Source organism: Trifolium pratense, linkage group LG3 (genome assembly GCF_020283565.1).
Source record: "Trifolium pratense cultivar HEN17-A07 linkage group LG3, ARS_RC_1.1, whole genome shotgun sequence".
Classification (NCBI taxonomy): Eukaryota; Viridiplantae; Streptophyta; class Magnoliopsida; order Fabales; family Fabaceae; genus Trifolium; species Trifolium pratense.
The window spans coordinates 50,500,113-50,528,000 of record NC_060061.1 but is presented as its reverse complement, the minus strand read 5'-3'; the positions used below and the strand labels follow the sequence as shown (position 1 = coordinate 50,528,000).

At 39.9% G+C, this 27,888-nt stretch overlaps 2 protein-coding genes across 4 annotated transcripts; both read left to right on the top strand.

Moving 5' to 3' along the window:
- Positions 1-849: 849 nt before the first annotated feature.
- On the top strand, positions 850-20,703 carry LOC123912699 (putative F-box/kelch-repeat protein At5g24040). Of its 3 annotated transcripts, XM_045963253.1 has the most exons (3): positions 860-1,079; positions 18,757-19,799; positions 20,423-20,703. In XM_045963253.1, exons 1-3 carry the CDS (start codon positions 1,011-1,013, stop codon positions 20,520-20,522), a joined length of 1,212 nt encoding a protein of 403 aa, XP_045819209.1. In that variant the 5' UTR covers positions 860-1,010; the 3' UTR covers positions 20,523-20,703. The 3 variants fall into 3 exon arrangements, with proteins under 3 accessions (XP_045819210.1, XP_045819209.1, XP_045819211.1); XM_045963254.1 differs by lacking the exons at positions 18,757-19,799; positions 20,423-20,703 and adding an exon at positions 3,677-3,988 and having other exon boundaries at positions 850-2,066; XM_045963255.1 differs by lacking the exons at positions 860-1,079; positions 18,757-19,799 and adding an exon at positions 1,100-2,066.
- Positions 20,704-22,946: 2,243 nt separating this feature from the next.
- LOC123915317 lies at positions 22,947-27,888 on the top strand. The gene is made up of 3 exons (XM_045966452.1): positions 22,947-23,599; positions 23,664-24,106; positions 26,546-27,888. Exons 1-3 carry the CDS (start codon positions 22,947-22,949, stop codon positions 27,667-27,669), a joined length of 2,220 nt encoding a protein of 739 aa, XP_045822408.1. The 3' UTR covers positions 27,670-27,888.

Sequence of the window (27,888 nt, the reverse complement as noted above, 5' to 3'; positions counted from 1 at the left end):
TCGTTACACCAGTCTGAGAATACAAATGAAGGATTAAGTTCTATTCGACCTACAAACCAAACCCAAGAAATAAAAATAATCTGATCAACAAGTAAGGCCAAATTAAACACATCTCCACGAAACATAATGTTGTTTCGAGTTCGCCATATACTCCAAGTGGTTGCTAGCCAAATGACATGACGAGCTTTAGCAAGACTCTTACTCTTCACCAAATCACCAAAAGTAGTGAAATTTGCACCATTTGATCATTTTGATCACTACTAACGACTGCAAGTATCATATCACTATAATATTCCTTTAAAAAGCAATTCATGAAGCTCAATAAATGATCTGCATTTGAATAACATCGAGTCATATAAATTCTCCTAGCTAATGGTCATGTAAGCATTTTTGCAACGGCTATTAGTTATTCAATAAACAACCACATGAAAATTTTTGTAACAATGATTATTAAAAATTTGACGGTGTAATCTAACAAAATTAAATGATTAATTTAAGAGAAAAATGAATATGCATCGACAACGTAAAATAATTTTACACTGTCAATAAATTACAACCATGTTTTTTGCCACGTCATCCTACTTAACCCTACTTTCTTGATATGATATGAAAGGTTGAAACATTTTTATTGGTTGAGTGTGTAAAATAAATTTCTTTACTCTGTCTGCCTATATCCATTAAACTCTTAATTTAAGGCAAAAATTAATGAGTTTAATTTGTATGCACTGTTACACATCTATATAGTGATGTATTGACACTTCATGTGTTCTTAAACACAATACATGATATATTATGTTATGTGTTGGTATATTATTGAATGCTCGTGTAGAGTAAATTTGTATATATATTAAATTCAAAATGAATATGTGCCCTTGGTACATTTGTTACTGTGTTTGAAGAACATTGGACCACACAAAAACCCTACAGCTACAACATTTCCTTGCCGCTGTATTGACGAACGGTCTTCTTCTTCCTGTTTTGCATTTGCCCAAACCAAAGCAACACCATCCATGGCTGAGCCTGACTGGTCTCAGCTTCCAACGGAACTTCTTCAACTCATATCCAAAAAACTGAACAGTGAATTCTATCTTCACCAACCACCACTTACACTTGAAGCTTCCAAAACCCTTCGGCATCGACGACAACAACAACGATTCCATGTGTTGCCTCGTAAAACACAACATTTTTCTCATCAAACCAACCACAATCCCAATCCCAATCCAACACCAACCTCAAAAAATACTCCAACCCTTGTTGATCAGAATCGGTCCAAATGTAAAGGGTAAAACCCGCCTCTGGAATCCCCTCAATCTTGACGAACATTTACCTTTCCATTTCCCTCATGAAGTCGTCGTCTTCGACTTCAATCACATCTCCATCGTCGATCTCGGACAAGTGTTCGTGTTCCAACCCAGCGACTCACTTCAATATGATCCATATGATAAAGTCGTAGCTGCCACGTATCCGGGGGAACAACAACCTCACATTGTCACATACGACTACTGGCGGGAGCCGTGTATGTTCCGGCCTGGGGACGATGGTTGGATGAAGATCCCCAAGCTTTCAAGCTGCAGCTTAGGAGACATCTGCAATTTTAAAGGGCGGACTTGTGTGCTACACAAGGAAGAGGATAGGGCTGAGACTTTTATGGTTGGACCGGAGTTAAGCGTTGATTTGGTGGCAGCTGAGCTATTGTGTGTTGGCCAGAGTAGATTATGTGTGGTTGAGAGTGAGTTGTTGTTAGTGGATACGTCTTCTTGTGATTATGATGTATCGATTGATGTGTATAGGCTCGATGAGAAGAAGAGAAAGTGGGTGGAGTTGACAAATTTAGGAGATAGGGTTTTGTTCTTGGGGAAAAAATGTTCATTTTCTGCTTCTGCTTCCGATTTGGGTTTTGCCAGAGGGAATTGTGTGATCAATATCGATGTGAGTGACCTCGGTTGTGGAATTTGTGATTTCAACTTGGATGAAAATGAGATGTTGCCTTTGTCTGATTATCCCAATTATTTCAAATTACTTGTGGCTTCTGGATTGGATCGTCACGAGCTGCATTTGGAAAGAGAGTAAGTTATCTAGCATTGAATGTTTCTAATGTAATTGTGATTGATAGTACATATATAATGTAGAAAACGAATTAGAAATATCAATATGATCTGACGTTTGGACTATTGAGTTTTCTCACTATGATAATAAGATGATATGAATTCAGTCATGTTTTGTGTCATTTACAAGTAAGTCCAACAACTTAAGGAGAATAAGAGGTCAGAAAATCACATTCTCTTCAGGGAGAAAATTTGAATTCGAAAAAAAAAAACTACATTTCTAAAGAATAAACTTGTAAATAAAATGAATAATTTCATCATTCTTATTTAGTCAAACCTAGATACTTACAAAGTACAAAATTTGTTAACTAGAATAAAGGCAAAAGTGTGAGTTTGAATAAGAAATAGTCATGCTTAACTTTTCTGGTGCAAGTGTTACATAAGAGAACTCGTAATAAGAAGAGGTAGAACCATCGAGTTTGTATGAGGACTCTCTAAATGGGATTTTGATCAGATGCTCTGATTTTGAGGGAAAGGTTTGGATCAGAGGTAGTTGTGGCAATGGTATTAAGAAGAGGTAGAGGTAGCTGTTGCTTAATATGCTAAAAAGGAAAATTGTTGTACTAAATACTATGGTTTTTGGCAACATGTTTCAGTCAATAGTGCCAGTAAATTTCAATTGATGTAAAAAATTTGATGTAACAATTTCAATTTCAATAGCTGGGATAGAGGCATTCATGTCTTTTAATAACATACTACAGGTAAAAGAACCACAAAACCTAGATGTAACAATTTTGATGGGTTTGATTATCTTCTTTTATTGTTACTTTTGCAGACTATAAACTTACCAACAAAGTCCTAAATCCCAATATATTTAATTTTTAGAGGCAGAAAACCTTCTTAGTCTAATAAGAGTTATGTTTGTTTGATTCTATTAAATGAATGACTTAAAACTGTGTTACTGCTCAATGATTGCCCTACTTTAGAAGGGCGATTATGAGTTTTGATGCTCTACTCCATTGTTTTTTTTTTTTTATAATTTTTTTTTTTTTACAATGAACTGGGGATCGAACCCAAGACCTATAACATACTATCCAAACCCCTCACCACTAGACCAAACATAGTGGCTTCTCTACTCCATTGTTTACAAAACCTACAATGCCCTTTAAAGAAATGATTTTTGTAACAAAATCAAACCTCTCATGCTGTTTAGAATCCTATTTTTACCATTTGTTGTCTTCAAGTGCATGTTCCGTAACTATGACGGAAAAGTGCAAAGTCTTGTTTTTTTTTTTTTATTGTTTTATTAGAACTGACATTGTGAAAAATTAAATTCTGAGTAACTTACAATATGACTTGATCGGTCCTCTTTGTTTCTTGTTCACTTAGAAGAATGAGTTATGATAGCTCATCCTTTATTACTACCTTGAAGAATTTTATGGGTTTGTTTATGGTAAACATCCAAAAAAAACTTTTTATTCATGAACAGAATTTTATGGGTTTGTTTATGTTTTGTGTAGATTGTTGAGAAATATATCAAAGTTGCAGCTTTGAGTCATTGCTTCTGGGTTTTGGATTTTGAAAATATTTGGGTTTTGATTTTTAATTTTCTGGATTTTTTTGTTATGAAGATTTGATGAAGATGAAGAAAGTAAGATGAAGATGAAGAAAGTGAAGAGGAAGAAGATGGAGAAAGTGAAGAAGAAGAAAGTGAAGAGGAAGAAAAGTAAAGAGTTTTGATGAAGGGAAGTAATGAAGGACTTGAGGAAGATGAAAAAATGGAAGTAATATTTGGGTTTTGGATTTTGAAAATATTTGGGTTTTTGTTATTGAATTTCTCACTATTTCTGTCATTTTTCTGTTGAATCTGATAATATTTAGTAATGAAAAAACAAAGTTGGCTTTCCTTTCTATTCCATGGCTATGTTAGTATGTATTGTTTCTGTCTTTTGTTCATTGTTATGCTATTACTATTAGTTAGAAACAACCTCAAAAAATTTCCATCTCATACGTTAGTGAAAATGGTCCATACATTGTTTTCAATTTTTCAAAATTTTACTGAAAGAATAGTCAATAGTCATTTTATACCAAAAAAACACTTCATTATACAAGTAGGCAAATTTCTGGTAACATACCTCATGAGGGCTCAGTTTAGTTCGATAAGCTTACCTTATCACAGTGTTGGAAGTACAAAAGTAAGTTTTAGAATTATCGTCTTCACAGGGATTAGTGTGATATTAAAAACCGTTCAACAATTACCATAATTTTAAGTGAAGTATTTAAAGTTTGTTTTGTTGTAAAAACTTGCAAAAGCATATAAATGCAAATAAAAATGTGATTAAAGATTCAGAGAGAAAAGGTTGTCGGGATTAGACTTCACTCTTTCACTTATATGTACGTTTCTAAAACATTCATATATATTTTAACTAATCATCAACATATCACGTATTGCTCACGGACGTTTCTGTGTCCAGATAACGACAAGAATCACGTTATACTTATTAATCCTCGATGTCTCGATTGAATAATTAATATAACGGCTAAATTGTATTATTTAAACTCCGATGTCTCGAAACATTTGAATAACACAACAGCATTAAGTTTCAATACAAAAGTGAATATTAAAAACCTAAATCTATGTCTAGAGTTTTAGGATTTTTAATAAGTGATTATCTTTTCCATTTGATTCAAAGTGAAATATGTCTATAACAATTCAAATCTTAAAGATAAACATGCAAATCAAAGATAACACTAAGTTGATGATAAATTAAAACATATATAACATGATTAAGAGTTGTACATATTTATGAATGAGCTACACCTAATCCCAACAACAAAAGATTTAGCCACTCATTGTCATGGTGGTAAACTTACAAATGTGGAAAGAGGAACAAAGAGTGCACATCAATCCCTTGATCTCTCAAGTTGGATGGATCCACCTTCTCTTGCCTATGACCTAAGCTTAATTCTAATTTAATTGCTCTGTCTTTGAACTCTCTGAATTCCCTCATTTAATTGCTCTGTCTTTGAACTCTCTGAATTCCTCCGGTTGTTGTAAGAGTGAATTGCTATTTATAGGCATCAATTGGTCGCTCAGCCACCACCTTGCCTTGGTGAAGGGGCTTTCTGACACGTATAAAAGTTGAAGCTTGATGCCCAAGATTTTCTTTAAATTGGTCGCTCAGCCACCACCTGGTCGCTCAGCCACCATTTTGGCTTGGTGAAGGGGTTATTTGACACGTGTAGAATTCTTTGCTTGTTTTCCAAGATTTTCTTTAAATTGGTCGCTCAGCCACCACCTGGTCGCTCAGCCACCAGTCTCTTGGAAAAAGAATTAATTTTTCTCCTCTTTTGATCATCCAAGCTTAAAAAGTTAGGATTAGGATATAAAAATATCTTTAGTTAAAATGTACAAAGTTTTGGGGTTTTAATTATAAATATCTTTGAAAATCAGTCGATAATTGCCTTAATTGAGTAAGATATTTAACTACTTTTTGGCACTTATCACACAGTACTCCTTTTTTGACAGTTTCTGGGTTAAACATACCTCATGAGGGCTCAGTTTAATTCGACAAGGTTACCTTATTGCAGTGCTAAGAAAAAGCATCCTTGGTCAAAAATAAAGAGAAGAATGGGCTTCCCCCACAATGTAATTTGAAAAATATTATGGATAAGCTGCTCAAAATCTTTGTAAATCTAAAACTTAGCAAAACTAAATAAGTTCTAGCTAAAATTGATCTAAAGAAACCTAAAATCACTTTTATGACCGAAATTCATCACAAACTCTAACTTAAATTGTTACTTATCCTCAAAAATCACATTTGCCAAATGAAAATTTTGTAGTAAAGTAACAACCTCTTGTAGTAACATCAACCTCAATTTTACAGTAATGATTCTGCAGAAGCAAGAAATTAATATTTTTACCTGTCATATTTCACTGATCATACTTGATTGCAACAATCAATTCACATGGACTTCAATTAAGGCAAGCTAAGGCAAGTTCAAACATAGGAATAACTACAATCAAACACGAGAAGGGAAACACACGGGCCATCGAGAAATGCCCAAATTATCCTCGGCCAAGAGGGTATTGCCGCATAGGATCCAATTGCATATCATGCGCAAATTTATTCATCATCTGATCATGGTTGGCCTGGTTTTACTATTGTTGCATATACGAAAAATGGCAGTGTTGGTAGATTGCCAATCATGGTGCTGATTCGATTTTATCTCCTAATACTGCCCGAAAAGTTCTCAATTACCATTAAACTGGTGATAAAAGGGAGGCTGATACATAGCACATTGTTGCTTGCCAATTGCCACAAAAGGAGATTCCCTCCATAATAAGGAGAGATTATCTTCTCCTGTGCAATTTCAACCATTAATTTTACTTACAAACCGGACAATTTCCAGTGAAAAGCGCAACGGAAGAAATCCGTTCTCCATAAAAAATAATGTCAAACTAAAGAAGACTTTTGGCATCTTTGAATAGGCAAATTCAATCTCTTGCATCAATTACACCAAACATTCGATAAAACCTAATAAATAAATAATTTTTATACGATAAGGAATTTTGTTCACAACATTTAAAACATATAGATTCTTCCGGTCGGTCATGCAAGTAACTTTAAACTTAAAAACTTAAAAATAAGCAAAAGCCAATACAAAAATTTGGCCCATTTACCAAAAGTAACTTTATAATGGATAATTTAGTAAAAATAATAAATTTTTGGTTTAATTAATAAAATGGTCCCTTAAAGACATTTTTGGTTTCAGATTGGTCCCTTAAAGAAAAAAAGGTCCAAATAGGTCCCTTAAAGAAAAAAAAGTCCGAATAGGTCCCTTAAAGACATCTCTGTTAATCAGTTTGGTCCCTAAAAAGATGTCTAAATAGGACCAAACTGATTAACGGATATGTCTTTAAGGGACCTATTCGGACCTTTTTTTCTTTAAGGGACCTATTTAGACCTTTTTTTCTTTAAGGGACTAATATGAAACCAAAAATGTCTTTAAGGGACCATTTTATTAATTAAGCCTTTTTTAAGGGTCATTTAACTAGTATTCCGAGGCTTTTAAGTAGATAGGAATTTAAGTAGATATACTAGTTTTTTTTTTTCAAGTTGTCTGGTGACTAAAAAATCCACTCATATGTAAATAAGTGGAGTGTCCCTTGTTTTGAATTCGGGCACCTACACATGTAGTGTGATATCCCTACCAACTCAGATAAGTTCACATGTACAACATTTTTCTTTTTTAGAGCTTGTTTGACCCGACTTTTTTTAGCTTTTTATTCTCTTTAAAATGAGAAGTTCAGCCAAACACTTTTTTAATAAAACTCTTAATTATAAAAAAAACAATTTTCTTTTTTCAATGTGGAAAATTCATACTTATCTTATATTTTTAAAATATTTATTTATTTATACGGTTGATTGTCAAAATAATAATTTAAGTTTTTAAACATATATTTTACCAAACAATTTTGCTTATAAATAAGTCGTTCACATTGAACATTGGACCACACAAAAACCCTAAAGCTACAACATTTCTGATCGTACCTGAAGATCAGAAAGATTGACGGCCGGTCCGTTGAGCAAGCTTCCACACCGAAGGGGGGGTTTGTACCTGCAGGCACTCCGATGCTTAAGTCAGCAAGAGAATGAGAGAGATACAAGAGAAGAGAGAGAGAGTAGAATGCCTAATGATTCTGAATACCTGACTCTCCTGTCTAGGAGAGTTTATATAGTGCCCCCAGCGCTGGGCCAAAGGTTGGTCTATTGGGCCGGGATAACCGGCCCAATAGACTCAACTGCCAAGATAGTCCCTGTATCGTAGGGGAAGGCCGTTATTTGCCTCTATCTTGGTTGGAGCCGTTCCGCTATTCGCGGGTAATGGATAGACTCCGTGACAGATATGCTTGAGTGATTGAGCACGTGTTAAACATGCTACTTAGCTGTTAAGCTATTATGGAATGGGTCAACGTGCGTGGATGGACGAGCACGTGTTTAACGTGCTGCTTACCCATTATGTCGAGCAGGACACGCCATTGGCTGACGTGTCGGGGAAGTCTCCCATTTATTGGGCTGTGCCCCAAATGTCGGGCATAAGGGATTGGGTCAGCTCTTGGCCCAGTCCAGAACAGGAGCCCCCCCAAGTCGTTGCTCCTAGTCATAGGAGTAATGACTTAAGGTCCAGGCCCACATGTCGAGTTGTTTTCCCCGTCACTCCTAGGAGGAGTTTATGATTCATTGATTATGATTGTTTGCCCGTTTGCGCGAGGAGCACATTTGTATGTTGCTCGTAAATTCCTCTGTGGCACGACGAGGAGGATTTTCCAAGGAGGAAGTTTCCCTTCGCTCGTAACGCGTGCCACGATATCCGAGGAGGAACTTACGGGGAAGAGATTTTACCTTTGAAATCCTCGACTAACTGTCGAGGAGGTGTTGCGTTAATTGCATCTTATTGATGCTGCCTGTTTTTACGGGCACATTTATTTAGATGTTTGTTCCACTCGTCCGTAATTTGCGCTTGTCCATTACGTCGAGGAGACGTTTTCGTTGGGGATAACGATGAGTCCCTCGAGGATCGTGTCGTCAGTTCGATGGGACATGAAGAGACGAGTTTTTTCGCCTTCCAACGCCACGTGTGTGGGCTAGGAACAGGCGCAATAATTGCTTTGGGAAGACGCGCTTTAATTGCGTTGGTTTACGAGGAGGCTTATTAGCCGTTGGATTGATCGTGCCTTTTCGTTTTCCGCAGAGTGAATCAGAGCCATTTGATGGCTTTTGATCAGGATCGTTGGATCTGGATCAACGGTTATGATGCGGTGAAGTGCATTGGTTCGTGATAGAGGCGCATTGGTGGGGGGTCTATAAATAGAGGAGGAAATGTTCATTTTGAACTTTTCACTCTCTTTTCTCCTGCGTTGTTGCTGTGTTCTCTGGTTGTTCAAGGTGTAGCATCAAAGTTCTAAAAGAAAGCTTTGATTTTTACTTGCCCAAAGTCTCAATCTTTCACTCAAAGTTTGACGGCCGCGGAGACTCGCGCCGTCGAGGAGGTAGTTCCCCCACCTGCCGGGCAGAACAGTACCAAGCAGATCGCTATGAGCGTCTCCCGGCCAGAAGATTTTGCTATCCCCAGCTGTTTTGGGGACATCTATACTGGTCCTACACTTAGCACGTGGGACTATTTCACAGATTCATTCGTCATATCCGGTGGTCGTATGGACAAGCACACCATCGGGTCCATCAAAAGAAAATTCGAGGAGCTCATCGACATGTCCTCGAACATGAACGCAACACTGGACAAGGCAAAGGGGCGATCAATGCCCTTAGCTTTCTATCTCGAGGAGCTGCCCGGCGGGTCAGCCAACTTTCAAATTCCCCTCCTTGTCCGGGCAGACATGGCTAACATGGACGTTCGTCGGGTACTCATAGATCCGGGGAGCTCATGCGACATTATGTACGCCAGTTTGTTCAGGACATTACAGCTGGACGAGACACACCTCACCCCATACTTGGGCTCAGACCTCACTGGATTCAATGGAGCAACTACTAAGCCTTGGGGTTATGTCGACCTCATCGTCACCTTTGGCTCCGAAGACACTGCCAAGTCGATCAGGGTAAAATTCTTGGTCGTGGACTGCCCCTGCCTCTACCAGTGCATCATTGGCAGGACGGCCATAGCAGACCTTATCGCTGTCCCCTCCACTGCCCACTTAAAGATGAAGTATTACACCCACAAAGGGCAGGTTGCTACTCTACACGGGGACATTGAAGCTGCAAGGAGGTGCTTCGACGCAGCGTCCAAAGGCAACAATTTCATTGGCAAAGCTCCTGAGCCAAAGAAGCAAAAACCTTCCTCGGAAACGTCACCAAAGCCTTCCCCGGAAGCACCATCAAGTCTGCCCGGCCCAAATGTGAGTTCAGTTGATCTCGACAGCCGCACCTCCAAGAAAGAGCATAAGGAGGAGAAAAAGCTGAAGAAAGAAGAAAAGCAGGACGACGAGGCGAGCAAAGAGCATTACCGCCCCATTCCTGATGGAGACTTCGAGATAGTCCAGTTTGGCGAGGATCCAGAAAAAGGAGTCAAGATTGGTACAGGGCTCCCCGAGTTGGCGAGGAAGCAGCTAAAATCCTGCCTTAGAGAAAATGCTGACTTGTTCGCATGGCACGCCGCCGACATGCCCGGGCTGGATCCAAACATTGCTTGTCATCAACTTACTGTCGACCCACTTGCTAGTGCCGTAGTGCAACGTAGGCGTAGGCAGTCTCCCGAAAAAGCGGAGGCTGCTGAAAAAGCTGTAAAAGACCTCCTAGAGGCAAATTTTATTTCTGAAGCCAGATACACTACCTGGTTGTCAAACGTTGTACTAGTTAAAAAATCTAATGGAAAATGGAGAATGTGTGTTGACTATACCGATCTCAATAGGGCTTGCCCTAAAGATTCCTATCTTTTACCTTGCATTGATAAATTAGTCGATAATTCTTCTGGATTTAAATTATTGTCTTTTATGGATGCATATTCAGGATACAACCAAATCCCAATGGCTGTGGCCGACAGGGAAAAAACAGCTTTCATGACCGAGTCGGGGAACTATTACTACAACGTAATGCCCTTCGGTCTAAAAAACGCTGGTGCTACATACCAGCGGATGATGAACAGGGTATTCCGAGCAGAAATAGGCGACATGCTCGAAGTCTACATGGACGACATGATCGTAAAATCCCACGAGGAAATCGACCATACCGCCCACTTACGTAAGGTCTTCGAGCAGGCCAGACGACACAATATGCGATTCAACCCAGAAAAGTGCACCTTCGGGGTACGGGCAGGAAAGTTCCTCGGATTCTACCTAACAGAACGAGGAATCGAAGCCAACCCCGACAAATGTCGTGCCTTTACGGAGCTCCCAACTCCGAGCAACAAGAAATCCATACAAACCCTGAACGGAATGCTGACCTCGTTATCCCGCTTTGTGGCAAAATCTGCTCAACACGCATTGCCTCTCTTCAAACTACTTAGGAAGGAAGCTGTGTTCGAATGGACGGACGAGTGCGAGCAGGCTCTTCAACATCTTAAAAAGGCCCTGTCCGAACCTCCAGTCCTCTCACGCCCGGATGTCGAGGAAGTATTATACATCTACCTCTCCGTCGCATCCGAGGCCGTCAGCGCAGCTCTTGTCCGAGAAACAGCGGAAGGACAAAAACCAGTGTACTTTACGAGCAAGGCTCTCCAGGGACCCGAACTCAGATATACACAAATTGAAAAGGTGGCCCTCGCCTTGATCAACGCAGCAAGAAGACTATGTCACTACTTCCTAGCACATACAATCGTAGTCCGGACCGACCAACCCATCAAATCATTGCTTGGTCGACCAGATATGGCGGGCAGGATGCTCAAATGGTCCCTCGAACTTTCCGAATTCGACATTCGTTACGAAAGCAGAAAAGCGCTGAAATCACAAGTCCTAGCAGACTTTGTGGCCGAAATGACGAGTCCAGCCTCCACGACAAACAAGGCAGACAAATGGACAATATTCGTCGACGGAGCATCAAGCGCCACGGGAGCAGGAGCAGGTATCATCCTGGAAAACGAAAACGGGATCATCATCGAGGTATCCCTAGCGCTATCCTTCCCGACGTCGAATAACCAGGCAGAATACGAAGCCTTCCTAGCAGGACTGCGGTTGGCCGAGGACATGGAGGCAAAAGAAGTTAAAATCTTCACAGATTCACAACTCGTTGCCTCACAAGTATTAGGGGAATATCAGGCAAAAAATGATAACCTCTCTGAGTATCTAGCATTAGTGAAGGAAAAAATCACTAAGTTTGAGTCCGTGGAGGTGCAACACGTTCCACGCGAGCATAACAAACGGGCAGATATCCTGTCCAAACTGGCGAGCACAAAAAAGAAAGGCGGAAACAAATCCGTCATTCAGGAAGTACTCCCTCGACCAAGCATCGAGAAGGCGACCAACGTCCTCGACATAAATGTCATTGGCGACAAAAATTGCTGGATGACCCCCGTTTATAACTTCCTCGCGAATGGAACCCTCCCCGACGATCAGAAAGAAGCAGCAATAATTAGACGTCGAGCATGTGCATATGTCATCCTCGACGGAAAGTTATACAGAAGAGGATTCTCAATCCCACTCCTGAAATGCGTCGACGAGGAAACAATCGACTACATCCTGCGCGAGGTACACGAGGGGATCAACGCCCAGTACCTGGGAGGAAGATCGCTGGCCAGAAAAGCTCTCCGAGCAGGATACTACTGGCCCACCATGCAGCAAGACGCTAAGGACCATGTGAAAAAATGCGACAAATGTCAACGACACGGGGACATGCACCTAGCTCCTCCCCACGAGCTCAAATCTATGACATCGCCATGGCCCTTCGCTTGGTGGGGGATGGACATACTTGGCCCTTTCACAATGGGACTTCACCAAAATAAGTTCTTAATAGTTGCCGTGGACTACTTCACCAAATGGGTAGAGGCTGAACCCCTCTCCGACATAACGTCGTTCAGGATACTCCGTTTCTTCAAACGCGACGTACTCTGCCGATTTGGAATACCACAAGCCGTCGTCACAGACAACGGGACACAATTCACGGACAAAGGATTCCAAGACTTCCTCGCTGCCCTGGGGACCAAGCAACATTTCACTTCAGTGGAACATCCCCAAACTAACGGGCAGGCCGAAGCCGCCAACAGAGTAATCGTGCGCGGCTTACGACAAAGATTGGACCAAAACAAAAAGAAATGGGTCGAGGAGCTTGAAAACGTTCTTTGGGCCTATCGTACGACACCACACTCCACGACCGGGGAGACTCCATTTCGAATGGTATATGGAACAGAAGCAGTCATCCCCGTGGAGGTTGGCGAACCATCTCGCCGAACCGAGCAACCGCTCGAAGAGGAAATGAACGACGAAGCTCTCCGTGAAGAGCTAGATCTTGTCGAAGAAATTCGTACGGGGGCATCTCTTCGAGAAGCCACCCTTAAACAAAAAATTGCTGCCCGACATGACGTTAAAGTCATTAAAAGATAATTTGAAGTGGGCAGCCTCGTCTTAAGACGAAATGCTAAGGACTCCCAGGACGGTAAACTGGCGGCCAACTGGGAAGGACCATATCGCGTCATCGACAAAACAGAAAATGGCGCATATTATCTCGAGGACCTTCGAGGAAAGAAACTTCCTCAACCTTGGAACGCCCAAAAACTAAAACAATATTACAGCTAAGTTATTGCCAAACCGAAAAACACTTTCAAAGAAGGCTGCTCGGATCCTCTAGCAACGAGCCCGACAGCACGACAACGGAGAGCACGCGGGCACACGTGCTCGATCCAACCATTGAAAAGGAGATACTCTGGCTCAGGAAGGGCAGAGCATCTCCCCGACAAGGATGATCTTTAAGACAAGCTCCTCGTCTTTCGTGCCAAGGCTTAACGCCCAGCTCGCGATGGGAAGTTCAAGCCGCGGGGACGGGCACAACAACGTGTCGGCCTCCGTATTAGCCTCAGAAAACAACTCTAGGCGCTTAGATAGTTCCCTAAACTTTCTAAGTTAAATCCGAGGACGACCTCCTCGACGAAACGCGCTCGGAACAAAAACTTGCAAATATAAAAAATGGTTTTATCGGGCAGGCATACAACAATGTCGAGCAAGTATACGAATATCAAAACCAAAAATTTGTTAAGTTAAAAACGAGCAAGCATAAAGACATGCATATTCCACGCAGGCATAACTTAGCAAAACGAAAACAATAATTTAAACATAAAAACGAGGAGCATAAAATAGACGAGCAGGATTAACAAAACGGGCACTGTCATAAAAATACCGGGCATAAAAACCCACTTGTTCGAACATTACAAAACCGGGCACGCAGGCCCCCAAATTGTTAGAAACTGAAAAACAAAAATAAAGTACAAGACTATGGCGCGCAGGCCTGAAAAATAACTGGTCGAGGAGACTCAATGACTTTCGTCGTGACCTTCTTTGTCCCCATCAGGACCCTTGTCCTCCTCGACAGCCTCCCCTTCAGCCTCCTCCTCCTCGTCATCATCATCATCATCTTCTTCTTCTTCATCCTTCTCCTCCTCAAGGGCCATCTCCCTATACTTCTCCGGAATAACGATCTGCCCATTTTCGACCTTCTTAAGCTTGTGAATGCCTTCAGTAATTAGGCCATGCTCGACATTCACAATCTTGAGTTGGGCAATGGCATTTTTCCATCCATGCACCATGCTCGCCAGCATCAGGCCCCCAAGCCTCCGGATTTCCTTCACAAGATCTCCTCGAGTCGCAAACTTGAGGGTTTCCTCCTTTTCATCCTCAAGAGGGGCACACTTGGTTTGCAACATAGCCATTTCCTCCAGCATCTTACTCCTCTGCTTGGCATTGCTGACCTTAAGGTCCTCGAGCACCTTATTCGTTTTCTCCAGTTGCTCAGCGACAAGTCGGGCCTCCTCCATATTCTTGAAATAATTTTCCTGCTTGGACCTAAGGTCGAGCAGATCATTTTCCAGCAAAGTGATCTCAGCCTCCAGCTTCCTGTTTTTAGCGGCCAACTTCTCTACCTCATGAGTCGGGCCACCCTCATTCAAAACAAGTGCCGTCTCCGCCAACCTAATAACCGCAGCGACATCCCGATTTAGTTGTTGTTGACGAGCAGCTGCAGAAGTGCCCAACACATGATTCCTCTCCGAAACAGGCACTTGTGGAGGATTATTGTCGAAGAAACTTCCATTGCTCAGGCAAGGAGGGAGGACGAAACCACCATCCCCCTCCGATAGGTCCACTATAGTAGTCAGGGCCTCGTCCCTCTGCCTCTTAACCCGACTACCCAGGGGCGCCTTGGAGCTCACCACCGGGGAAGACTGGCTCGAACTTCCAGAAGCAGCTCCCTCCAGATTCACTGTGCTGCTCGACCCAACCTTGGCCCTCTTTGTTTTCTTCTTCGGCTTGTCGCCCTTGTGCTCGGCAGCCAACTTATAGAGCTCTGATGCAAGGTCGGCCATATTATCTGCAACAAAACAGTAAATGGTCAGTGCCACGAGGAAGAGCAAAGTAACAAAACATTATCAAAAAATAAAACAAGTATAATACGAGCAGGGAAAATAAAAGCAAATACCGAGCAACATATTTTCCTCCTCGACACTCTTGCATGCCAGCAAAGCCTTGGTATTCACAAACCGAGGCTCAACCCTGGGCCTGCCTTTCTTGTCGAGGGCAACAGCGCCCGAAGCGACAGTGTAAGTACAAGGCTTGAAGCCCTTGACATAAGTCTTGAGCTTCAAGAACCCTGCCTGTTCCTCCGGGGATAGATCCACGGCAGCGGTCAAGTATTCCTCGGTCCTCATTTCGAAATGTTCGAAAGACCAAGCCAAAGGGAACCGGGGTACCCGTTCAGTCATAGGGACCCCTTGGTCATCAAGTCGGGGAGATCCATCCTCATTAAACAATCCCCTCACCATGTAAAGAGAATCCCGGGCAGCTTGCGTCACGGGCTTCACAACATAATATCTCTCCTTGAAACCCCGGGCAGACTCCACGAACATTTTAAAAAATTTCGCCGAGCAATGCTTTAGAGACACCCAACCTTGCTTCTCCTCGACTATTTGCTTCTGAATCTTAAAGATGTGGAAGAAGAGGGGAACGGTGGCCTCGACATTTAGATATCGGCAAAGGATTGGATACGCCCGGATGAACGCCATCGAGTTGGGGTGGAGCTGTGACGGAGCCACCTTCAACCGGCCAAAAACTTCGCACTCAAAATTGCTAAAGGGCAACTTAAAGCCCAATTCCTTAAAGGCCAGCTCGTACATAGCGAATCCATCCTCGGAGAATGTCGAGCAGATACGTTCCCCTTCCTCGGGCAAATAGGTTTCCCAATTCACTGGCTCATTCCTAACGTCCTCGACGATGGTGTAAAGTCGAGGATCCTCAGTAGTGAGCGTCGAAGCAATGCCCCTCAGCTCGGGCGCGACCCAGTCCAGCTCTGGATCTGTTATGGTGTCGACCAGCTTGTGTTTGGACACCACTTGGCTCCCCGTAATCTCCTCTGTATCCGACATTTTGTATACCTGAAAAGCAGCGAAAAGACAATGAATTCGACAATTATCAAATCCACCCTTTCACCGCAGATCAAGTGAAAGGGCGTAGGATAGGGCGAGGACGCTGTCCCCGACCAAAAGCCCTTATCAAAATGGCAAATAAAAACAACAGAGGAAACGAGGAGAAAGCCTAAAAACGGGGAGACATTCCCCGACACAAGCTAACAACGTTGCTCGACGCCCAGAAGTAAACTTAGTTTCGCATTAAAACTCAAAGTTAAAAACGGGGAGAAGGTCCCCGACAAAGAGTTTTCTACAAACTTATCTACAAAAATTTCCCAGCGAAATAACGGGGAGAAGGTCCCCGACACAGAGTTTTTACAAACTCATCCTCTCAACGAAAAACGGGGAGAAGGTCCCCGACATTCATACGATTCATAAAGACACTGAAAAGATTCGCGAACGCGAAAACAGGGAGAGGTTCCCCGACACAAGGCTAACTAACCTAAAATTTTGCTATACTAAACGGGGAGAAGGCTAGCCGTAACGAGGAGAGGAAACAACGTTCCTCTCCCCGACACGAAACGCATAAAATCCCCAGAAAACTATCAGATTCATCGTGTTCATCATGATGTTCTTCATACTTTTCCCAGAAATGCATGGGCATCCAACACATGTTCATAGTTTTTTTTCCAGAAACTCATCCAATGCATGGTGTTCTTCGCATAACCCAGAATTCCAAGCCAAAAACACTAAAACAAACGGCATTGGGCAATGGTTTTCACCGCTATTAAGCTACAACTACAACATACCCAAAATCACAAACGATAGAAAGGATGCTCAAAAACAACATGCGAAACTCAAAAGACCAGAACACATAAACCACCAACAAACAATGGTGAAGGGTCATTTAAACCCAAACAACATACATAAAATGGGTACACGAGAAAGAACAGAAAACCCAAATCAAAAGGGGAAAGTACACCCTCAAATCAACACAGTAACGAAGAAAAAGAGCACATTACCTTTTGTCAGAGTGAAAGTGTGAAAGATTGAGACTTTGGGCAAGTAAAAATCAAAGCTTTCTTTTAGAACTTTGATGCTAAACCTTGAACAACCAGAGAACACAGCAACAGCGCAAGAGAAAAGAGAGTGAAAAGTTCAAAATGAACCTTTCCTCCTCTATTTATAGACCCCCCACCAATGCGCCTCTATCACGAACCAATGCACTTCACCGCATCATAACCGTTGATCCAGATCCAACGATCCTGATCAAAAGCCATCAAATGGCTCTGATTCACTCTGCGGAAAACGAAAAGACACGATCAATCCAACGGCTAATAAGCCTCCTCGTAAACCAACGCAATTAAAGCGCGTCTTCCCAAAGCAATTATTGCGCCTGTTCCTAGCCCACACACGTGGCGTTGGAAGGCGAAAAAACTCGTCTCTTCATGTCCCATCGAACTGACGACACGATCCTCGAGGGACTCATCGTTATCCCCAACGAAAACGTCTCCTCGACGTAATGGACAAGCGCAAATTACGGACGAGTGGAACAAACATCTAAATAAATGTGCCCGTAAAAACAGGCAGCATCAATAAGATGCAATTAACGCAACACCTCCTCGACAGTTAGTCGAGGATTTCAAAGGTAAAATCTCTTCCCCGTAAGTTCCTCCTCGGACATCGTGGCACGCGTTACGAGCGAAGGGAAACTTCCTCCTTGGAAAATCCTCCTCGTCGTGCCACAGAGGAATTTACGAGCAACATACAAATGTGCTCCTCGCGCAAACGGGCAAACAATCATAATCAATGAATCATAAACTCCTCCTAGGAGTGACGGGGAAAACAACTCCTCGACATGTGGGCCTGGACCTTAAGTCATTACTCCTATGACTAGGAGCAACGACTTGGGGGGGCTCCTGTTCTGGACTGGGCCAAGAGCTGACCCAATCCCTTATGCCCGACATTTGGGGCACAGCCCAATAATGGGGAACTTCCCCGACACGTCAGCCAATGGCGTGTCCTGCTCGACATAACGGATTAGCCCCACGCTAATCACGTCCTCGTCCATCCACGCACGTTGACCCATTCCATAATAGCTTAACAGCTAAGTAGCACGTTTAACACGTGCTCAATCACTCAAGCATATCTGTCACGGAGTCTATCCATTACCCGCGAATAGCGGAACGGCTCCAACCAAGATAGAGGCAAATAACGGCCTTCCCCTACGATACAGGGACTATCTTGGCAGTTGAGTCTATTAGGCCGGTTATCCCGGCCCAATAGACCAACCTTTGGCCCAGCGCTGGGGCACTATATAAACTCTCCTAGACAGGAGAGTCAGGAATTCAGAATCATTAGGCATTCTACTCTCTCTCTTCTCTTGTATCTCTCTCATTCTCTTGCTGACTTAAGCATCGGAGTGCCTGCAGGTACAAACCCCATTCGGTGTGGAAGCTTGCTCAACGGACCGGCCGTCAATCTTTCTGATATTCAGGTACGATCAATTTCCTTGTCCCTTTATTGACACGAACGGTCTTCTTCTTCCTATGTTCCATTTGCCCAAACCGAAGCAGCACCATCCATGGCTAAGCCTGACTGGTCTCTTCTTCCAACGGAACTTCTTCAATTAATATCCGAAAAACTGAACAGCGAATTCTATCTTCTTCGCTTTCGTTCTGTCTGTTCCACATGGCGCTCTTCCATCCCAAACTTCCGTCCCAACCACTTCTTACCGTTGAAGCTTCCAAAACCCTTCGGAACCGACGGCAACAACAACGATTCCATATGCTACCTCGTAAAACACAACATCTTTCTCATCAAACCAACCACAATCCCAATCCCAATCCAACACCAACCTCGAAAAATTCTCCAACCCTTGTTGATCAGAATAGGTCCAAATGTAAAGGGTAAAATTCAACTCTGGCATCCACTCGATCTTGACCAACGTTTACCTTTCCATTTCCCTGATGAAGTCGTCGTCTTCGACTTCAATCACATCTCGATCGTCGATCTCGGACAAGTATTCGTGCTCCAACCCAGCGACTCATTTCAAAATGATCGATATGATAAAGTCGTAGCTGCCACGTATCCGGGGGAACAACAACCTCACATTGTCACATACGACTACTTGCGGGATCCATGTATGTTCCGGCCTGGGGATGATGGTTGGATGAATATCCCTAATGTTTCACTTTCAGAGTGCTACTTTGGAGACATCTGCAATTTTAAAGGGCGAACTTGTGTGGTAGACAGGGTAGAAGAGATGGCTGAGACTGTTATGGTTGGACCGGACTTAAGCGTTGATTTGGTGGAAGCTGAGCTATTGTGTCCTGGCCAGCTTAGATTATGTGTGGTTGAGAGTGAGTTGTTGTTAGTGGATACGAATTCTGGTGATTATGATGCATGGATTGATGTGTATAGGCTCGATGAGAAGAAGAAAAAGTGGGTGGAGTTGTCAAATTTAGGAGATAGGGTTTTGTTCTTGGGGAAAAAATGTTCATTTTCTGCTTCTGCTTCCGATTTGGGTTTTGCCAAAGGGAATTGTGTGATCAATATGAATGTGAGTGACCTCGGTTGTGGAATTTGTGATTTAAACGATGAAAATAAGATGTTGCCTTTGTCTGATTATCCTGATTATTTCAACTTACTTGCTGCTTCTGGATTGTATGGTGAAGAGCTGCATTGGGAAAATGGGTAAGTTATCTAGCATTGAAAGTTTATAATGTAATTGTGATTGATAGTTCATAAATAATATTGAAACAAATTAGAAATATCAATATGATCTGACGTTTGGAGTAGAGGTAGGTAGCTGTTGCTTAATAGGCTAAAAAGGGGAATTGTTGAACTAAATACTATGGTTTTGGCACATATTTCAGTCAATAGTACTGGTAAGTTTCAAAATAAATATAGCTGGGATTGAAGCATTCATGTCTTTTAATAACATACTACAGGTAAAAGAACCACAAAACCTAGATGTAACAATTTTGATGGGTTTGATTATCTTCTTTTATTGTTACTTTTGCAGACTATAAACTTACCAACAAAGTCCTAAATCCCAATATATTTAATTTTTAGAGACAGAAAACTTTCTTTGTCTAATATGAGTTATGTTTGTTTGATTCTTTGTCCATTACAATCTTTCTGTTAAATTACTTAAAATTGTGTGACTGCTCAATGATTTCCCTACTTTTAATTCATGATCATAATTTTATGGGTTTGTTTATGTTTTGTGTAGATTGTTGAGAAAAAAACTTTGACTCATTGCTTCTAGGTTTTGGATTTTGATTTTGAATTTTTTGAATTTTTTTGTTATGAAGATTTGATGAAGATGAAGAAAGTGAAGATGAAGATGAAGAATGTGAAGATGAAGAAGATGGAGAAAGTGAAGATGAAGAAGATGGAGAGGAAGAAAAGTAAAGAGTTTTGATGAAGGGAAGTAATGAAGGAATTGAGGAAGAAGATGAAAAAATGGATGTAAAAGTTTCAATTCCTTGAACTGCTCATGTTTGAAATATTGAATTTCTCATTATTTCTGTCATTTTTCTGATGAATCTTATAATATTTAGCAATGAAAAAACAATGTTGGCTTTCCTTTTTATTTCATGGTTGTTGCTATGTTAGTACATTTTGTTTCTGGCTTTTGTTCATTGTTATGTTATTATTAGTTAGAAGCGACCTCAAAAAATGCCTTGAACTCTTCCAATTTTGACTAACTGTCTAGACAACCTCCAACTTCCTCTTTTCTGCCTATTGATTACATTTTGTTACAGCAGTTAGTAGTTACAGCTGTTACACTTGATTAGTTCCCCTCCTATCTATCTTGTATGAATCAGGTTCTGAGAATTCATTTATCTTTTTGATTATGGATAAGCTGCTTAAATAATTCATTGATAAAAAATAAAAATAATGTGAAGAGATAATAAGGTTGAACATCCTCATGTGCAAAATTAGTTTCATTTATCAGTTTTCAACCAATGTTCCAGGATATTAGGTTATATAGAGAGGTGTTATATTAGCTTCAGAGTTAGGATTTATATAGCCATAATAACTAATCTTGGATTAGTCTATCATCTAGAGATTTTCCTAGTAAAAGCCTCCAAATGTTGATTTAGAGAGAGAATTAAAGGAAAATGGAGTAGGGGAATGTGCCATAAAGCTAGCTAGGGACATAGGAGTATTAGACATCAGAAAGAAATTAGTTTTCTCTTTTCCCTTTGCTATTGCATCCGAAACATGTAACATCATTGACAAATCTTTATGTAAGATCCAATATTGTTGTTTGTTCTGGACTTTTAGATAAGATTCAATATTGTTGATCGTTCATCACATAGTTCAAGTAGCTCTAAAGAGGTTCGTCTACTAACCTAATCTAAAAGTTTAGGAAGATGGAATATAATGTGAGTAGCTGGTTTTTGAATCTCAGAGCATGTCTAGGTTGTTTAGGAATATAATGTGAGTAGCGGACTTTCGGTGGACAATTCTGGATGCGTTTCCCTGTGATGTGTGTTTGGCTTCTGCTATATCAATTTCCTGGTGTAGCAGGGGGCTTCTGATCTACAGCAGTGGTCGGTTAGTTTGAAGATTAGTAATCTTAATAGAGTTCTTGGGGAATTTTGTTTGTGATTCGGGGTTATCTCGGTAGCATCCCAAACTCCTTGTCCAGTTAGTGTCGGATTGGTGTTTTAGCTTTTCGGCTTTCTCCTTATTGTCCAAAGTTTTCCCTTTGGTAGCTCTCATGTTAGCTCATAGTTAAATTAAAAGGTGCTGAATGCCATGACATGTTTGAGGTTTGGTAAATTCTGTTTGTTTGAACTCTTGGGTGTTCTCTGCAAAGCGGCTAAGGATTGCAGTTTGGTATTTTTTCTGCAGCTTTATCTGATGTTTAAAACTGGAATTATTGTTGTAGTGGGAGACTAATTTTGATCCATTGTTTTGCTGACATGGGTGCACCTGATGAGCCTTGGGTAGCTTAAGTGTTTAACTAGTGGCACTTGGACGTAGTTTTCAAATGTAATTCTGTTTATCCCAAGTTGACAGTACTTTGTAATGTTTCTATTTGGCATGTCTTATGCCTCTTTTATTTAATAAATCTTTCTTTGGCTTTTCCAAAACAAAAAAAAAAAGTTTAGCTACACAAAATAAGTACAAAAAATGCAAATGAGTTAAGAAATGTATAAGGATGAAGTATAGTCTTCAATGTTGCTTTCGAGAAATGAATCTTAGGTCTTTAGCCTTCAGAAATCCAACACTCAATTTTTTATGCAAAATTCGAAACCTGTTAGACTCTGTTCGCTAAAAAATAGCGGATAGCTGATAAACTAATTTTGTAGTGCATGAACTTAAAGACTCGCATTTAAATGGTGTATTGTTTTAAAGTGATAATTTTGTAGCATATATTACTCCCTCCGTCCCAAATCTTTAGTCGATCTTTTTATCTTTTTAGTTTTGTCCCAAAACTTTAGTCCATTTAATGAACCAATGCATATTTAGTGATACTTTACCATTTGTACTCTTATGAAAGTAAGGGTAAAAATGACTTTACTTATTATTTCTTAATCTTCGTGACTAAAGTTTTGGGACGGAAGGAAGGAGTAATGATTAATGATAGTGGTGTTTTAAGAATTAATATTAGGGTACAAAAATATACCTCAAAAAAAAATATTAGAGTACAAAATAAAATAAAATTGAAACTGTCTTGCATATATTGAGTTAGATTATCCTTAATGATAGTAATTTTTCAACCGTCTAGCATATTTTTCTCTTTTTCAAGGTTTTTTTTAGCTCTTTATTACTCACAAATAAGATGAAAGAGAGTCAGCTGAAACAGCAGCAGGAGCAGACATGGCGGCCGAGGTAGACTGGTCTGAACTGCCAAATGATCTTCTAAATCTAATATCGGAACGACTCGACAACGAAATCGATCTCATTCACTTCCGATCAATTTGTTCCACATGGCGCTCTTCTTCCACCCCACATCACCATAGCAACATTTTACCCTTCAAATTTCCACTCCTTAAATATGTTAATTCCGACGACAATCACTCTACTTCCTATGATTCCATGATCTTCCATGACACCAACTTTCAATTTTCTAATATTATCAACAACACCAAAATTCCATTCCGTTACCTCACCAAACGCAGTATCTTCCTCATCAAGCCACAACAACAACAACAAGATCAAACCCTAGTTCATCGTCCTTGGTTGATTAGAGTTACCAAAAATTCATCTGGAAAAAACAAACTATATGAATCCTCACTCTTCCCATTTCAATGTCCTTCCCCTTATCCTTTCGAGCTCGACTTGAACAAATTATTTGTCCGCCATTTAGGAACTGATTTCATCCTTGACGAAAGCTTGCGCTATGACTACGTGTACCCTAAAAAGGTCATTGCTCTTACACTTACACCTCTCGTTCTCGCCATCTTACTCGATAACGGCCATCTGGTAAGATTGCACTGCAAGGATGGGCGTTGGACAGAGATCCCCGACAAGTGGTTCCAGTCCATCAGAGACTTCTGTGTTTTCGATGGGAATATTTGCACTGTCGAAGGAAAGGGATATGAGACATTTACAGTTGGACATGTCACATGAGGTCTTTAGTGGAGAACGCTCAGGTTTCCTAATAGAGAGTGAGGGTGAGCTGTTGCTAGTGGCCATTATTTACGAGTATTTCGAGAATTCTTTATGGATTCTTATATTGAGGCTTGATGAGAATAAGAAAATGGTGCAATTAACGAGTTTGGGGGATAGGATTTTGTTCGTGGGAAATGGATGTTCGTTTTCTGCCTCTACTTCGGATTTGTCTGTTTCCAAAGGGAATTGTGTCATCTTTATGGACAATGTCTTCTTCAAGAAAAACAAGATATGTGGCATGTGTGTTTTTGACTTGGATCAAGGTCTGCTTTCTCTTTTGAGTGAATATCCAGAGTATCACAACTTGTTCTGGCCACCTCCAAAGTGGATTGTCAAAAGCTGCATGCGGAAAACTGGAAAGAAGAGTATGTTATCTTGCATTTAAAGATTACTAATTAAAAGATTTCAAAATCTACATGCATAAATCATGTCTGCACTACTTAATGCGCAATTCTTAGTTTTAGAGTTAGAAATCTAATTTATCAATTTACTTAGTTTAAATTTTTCCCTGGCATTGTTTGTTACGATTTAAGGGCATGTTTGGATTAATTTATTTTTCAGCTTTTTCATAAGCTCAAAAATAAATTAATCCAAACGAACCCGAAATCTTTTATTTAGTTTCTAACAGAAAGTCTTGTTACTTTATACAGGGGCGACACAAATCGAGAGAAAAATTGAAATTTTGAAAAGAGTTCTAAGTTCTAATTGGTTATTGATGCTACCCTTTATTTATGTGATTTTTTTCAATCAATATTATAATATTTTCTTCTCTACTTGGTAATGAAAAACAAAAGCTGTAGTTCCTTTTTTTTCTTTCATTTTTTTCATTATTTGAAAGGGATCTTGTACTTTTGTTTTTCAAAATTGTTCTTATTGGTTTCTGGCTTTTGGTCATTGTTACATTACTACAGTTCTCGCTTATCTATCTTATTATTATCACTGTTTAATGACCCAATATAGGCAAAGAAAATATAAATATAGGCTCAAGTTGCATTAGATAATTTTTCATAATATAGTACTAAAAAATACACTAAAATAACAAACTAACTTTTTTCATTCATTTTGCTTGATTATTACATTTTACGATGCTTTTATTTATAGCATTGATATCCTAATATAACATTCTAAAAATCATAACCTAAAAATTATCTAATGTAATTTGGGCTTATTCTATATTTTTCTTGGGCGGTCCGGTCATTACATTTCATATCTTTGCTAGAAGCTACTTCAAAATCGTTCGTGCATTGTTATTTTCCATGTTTCAAAACTTTACTCAATGAATAAAGAGCTAATGATGCAGAAAATCACTTTATTATACAAAGTAGGCTAATTTATGAGTTACACCTTGGCTTGTACTCGAGATTCCTTTTAGTTTGAAATCGATATCTTATGTATTGTGCCTCATCTTCATGAAGTTTTCTGAGGACTCTTTTTTACTCATACTTAGAATTGAGTATTAAATCTAACTCGTCTTTATCAAATCGGTTTGTAAGGTGAGGATTGTCCTCACATATTCGAGTCATTTTGCAATCGATGTGGGACTTCTTTAACACTCATGTTGGTACAATAGGGTCCTAAGTCTGAAACAAAGGAAAAACTAAACTTGAATTATCAGAGGGATCTCAACCCTTATAACATTAGCTTCCAACAAGTAACTAAACATGTGTTTGGCATCATAGTGAATAAATCACTATGACTCTGGTGTACCCACTATGACGCCAAACACATGCTAACTTGAACCGGACATGACTCATTGACAACAATGTTCACCTCCAAAGTGCAACCAATGATAGCCACTATTCTAATTCCTCTATTCTGACGTATAAAATATGTAAATATATATTTAATTAATCATTTATTTAGTACTTGCACGTTTTGTTTTGTTACATGTTACTTGTTCATCAATTCTAAGTAAATCTTCCAACTATACACTATTTGTGTCACAAATTTAATTCGGCATGAAAGGGAGTTGAGTTGAATTGCATATGGAGCACCAACAATGCTTTTGTTTTCATGCCAATTACATATTGATGTGTATAGGATGATTGATTTGAGGGACACAAGTATCTACCTTATGATTAAGGGCACAAGTGGGTTCAATGGCGCCACTTTTTTCATTGGCGAAAGTTGGACGTTACACAAATTTTTAGAAAAAATATGGTATTTTGGCAAGAAAAAAAATCGACAAGATTATTATTAAAATAAAATTTAAGAGTATGTTTGAATTAACATAGTATTTTTGAAGTTATGCAATATAAATTGGGTTTTATGCTATTTTATGAGTTTATATTAGTGAAAATTATATTTTTATAAGTTACTTTATCATAAACTACCTTAAAAAATATATAATAATACATAAAAATTGCATAAGCTGTTTACATAATCACAAAAATCTAATGGGATAAAATTAAAAAAAAAATCCATTTTATCATAAATTAGTTTAACAAACTTATAATCATACATAAAAATTTCTTATAATCGGATAAAATTCAAAGAAAAAACAAACTCCAACAGAATTGGATAAAAGTCAAAAAAAAAAAAACCTTGCTTTGCTCTTTACCTTCAACCTCCCTAAAACCTCATCATCATCATCGTTATCTTCTTCTTCACCATCGTCATCTACCCCGGCTCCATCGTTCCTCGCTGTACACTCTTCTTCTTCTTCTTCTTCTTTAGCTCGTCACTTCTGTTTTCTATTTCATCGTTCCCAAAATAGAAACCAACAAGAATGGCTTGTTCAAAAATAGAAACCAAGAACAAAACAAGAGAATCGGCTGCATCATCCATGGCGACGGTGGAACCAGACTGGTCTCAACTGCCTACCGATATTCTTATTCTGATATCGGAACGAATCGACAATGAAATCGATCTCATTCGCTTCCGATCAATTTGTTCCAATTGGCGCTCTTCTTCAATCCCAATTCACCATACCAACATTTTACCCTTCAAATTTCCAATCCCTAAACTACCATTCGCCATTGATTCCATCAACAAAAACACTTCGTTCCGCTACCTCTCCAAACGCAGTATCTTCCTCATCAAACCACAACAACAAGATCAAACCCTAATTCGTCCTTGGTTGATAAAGATTACTCAAAACTCATCTGGTAAAGCCAAATTATCACAATCCTCACTCATCTCAATCCACAAAACTAACTCTCTTGCTTTTCATTTTCCTTACATGCTTGATTTCAACAAACTCTCTGTTCTCAATTTGGGATGCGAGTTCATAGTCGAAGAAGATTCGCAATATCGCACTGATTGTATATACCCTGAAAAGGTCATTGTTGCTACTACTTTCCATGGTAGTAAACCTCTCGTTCTCAGCATGATCAGAAGTTATCAGTGTTTGATACTTGTTCGTTGTAGCGACGGACATTGTAGCGTGTTCCCGGATGTGTCAACGTTCATTGCAGACATTTGCCTTTTCAAACAGAGGATTTATGCGGTCAATAGAATTGGTCGGACAGTTATCGTTGGACTGGAGGAGGAGGAGGACGACTCGAGTGTTCAGTTAGTGGCTGAACCTTTGGTTGATAGTGGGGACATGAAATACTTAGTGGAGAGTGAGGGTAAGTTGTTGTTGGTGGATATTGATCATGATAATTTAAGGATTGATGTGTTTATGCTTGATGATAAAGGGAGGAAGTGGGTGAAGTTGAAGAATTTAAGGGATAGGGTTTTGTTCTTGGGAGATGGATGTTCATTTTCTGCTTCTGCTTCGGATTTGTGTGTTCCCAAAGGGAATTGTGTGATCTTTATGAATAATATTTTTTTCTTTTCTTATATGAAAATGGAGTATGGAATGAGTATTTTTCACTTGGATCAAGGACATCGTCAGCTTTCCCCTTTGTATCGTCATCCCGAATATTTCAAATTGTTCTGGCCACCACCGGAGTGGATTGTCAAAAGCTGCATTCCTAGTTGAGTATGTTATCTTGCACCGAAAGGTTTCTAATGTGATTGTGATATTACATTATTGTGGTTAGATTTTGTTGTTAGATTGTATAGTCTTTTTGACTTGTATTATAGAAATAAAATAAATTGAAATATTAAATGAATATATGCATAACATCACCATGGTAAGTTAGTATTATTATGAAGTTTCTTAACTAGATTTAATTTAACAATGTTGATGCTTGTTTAT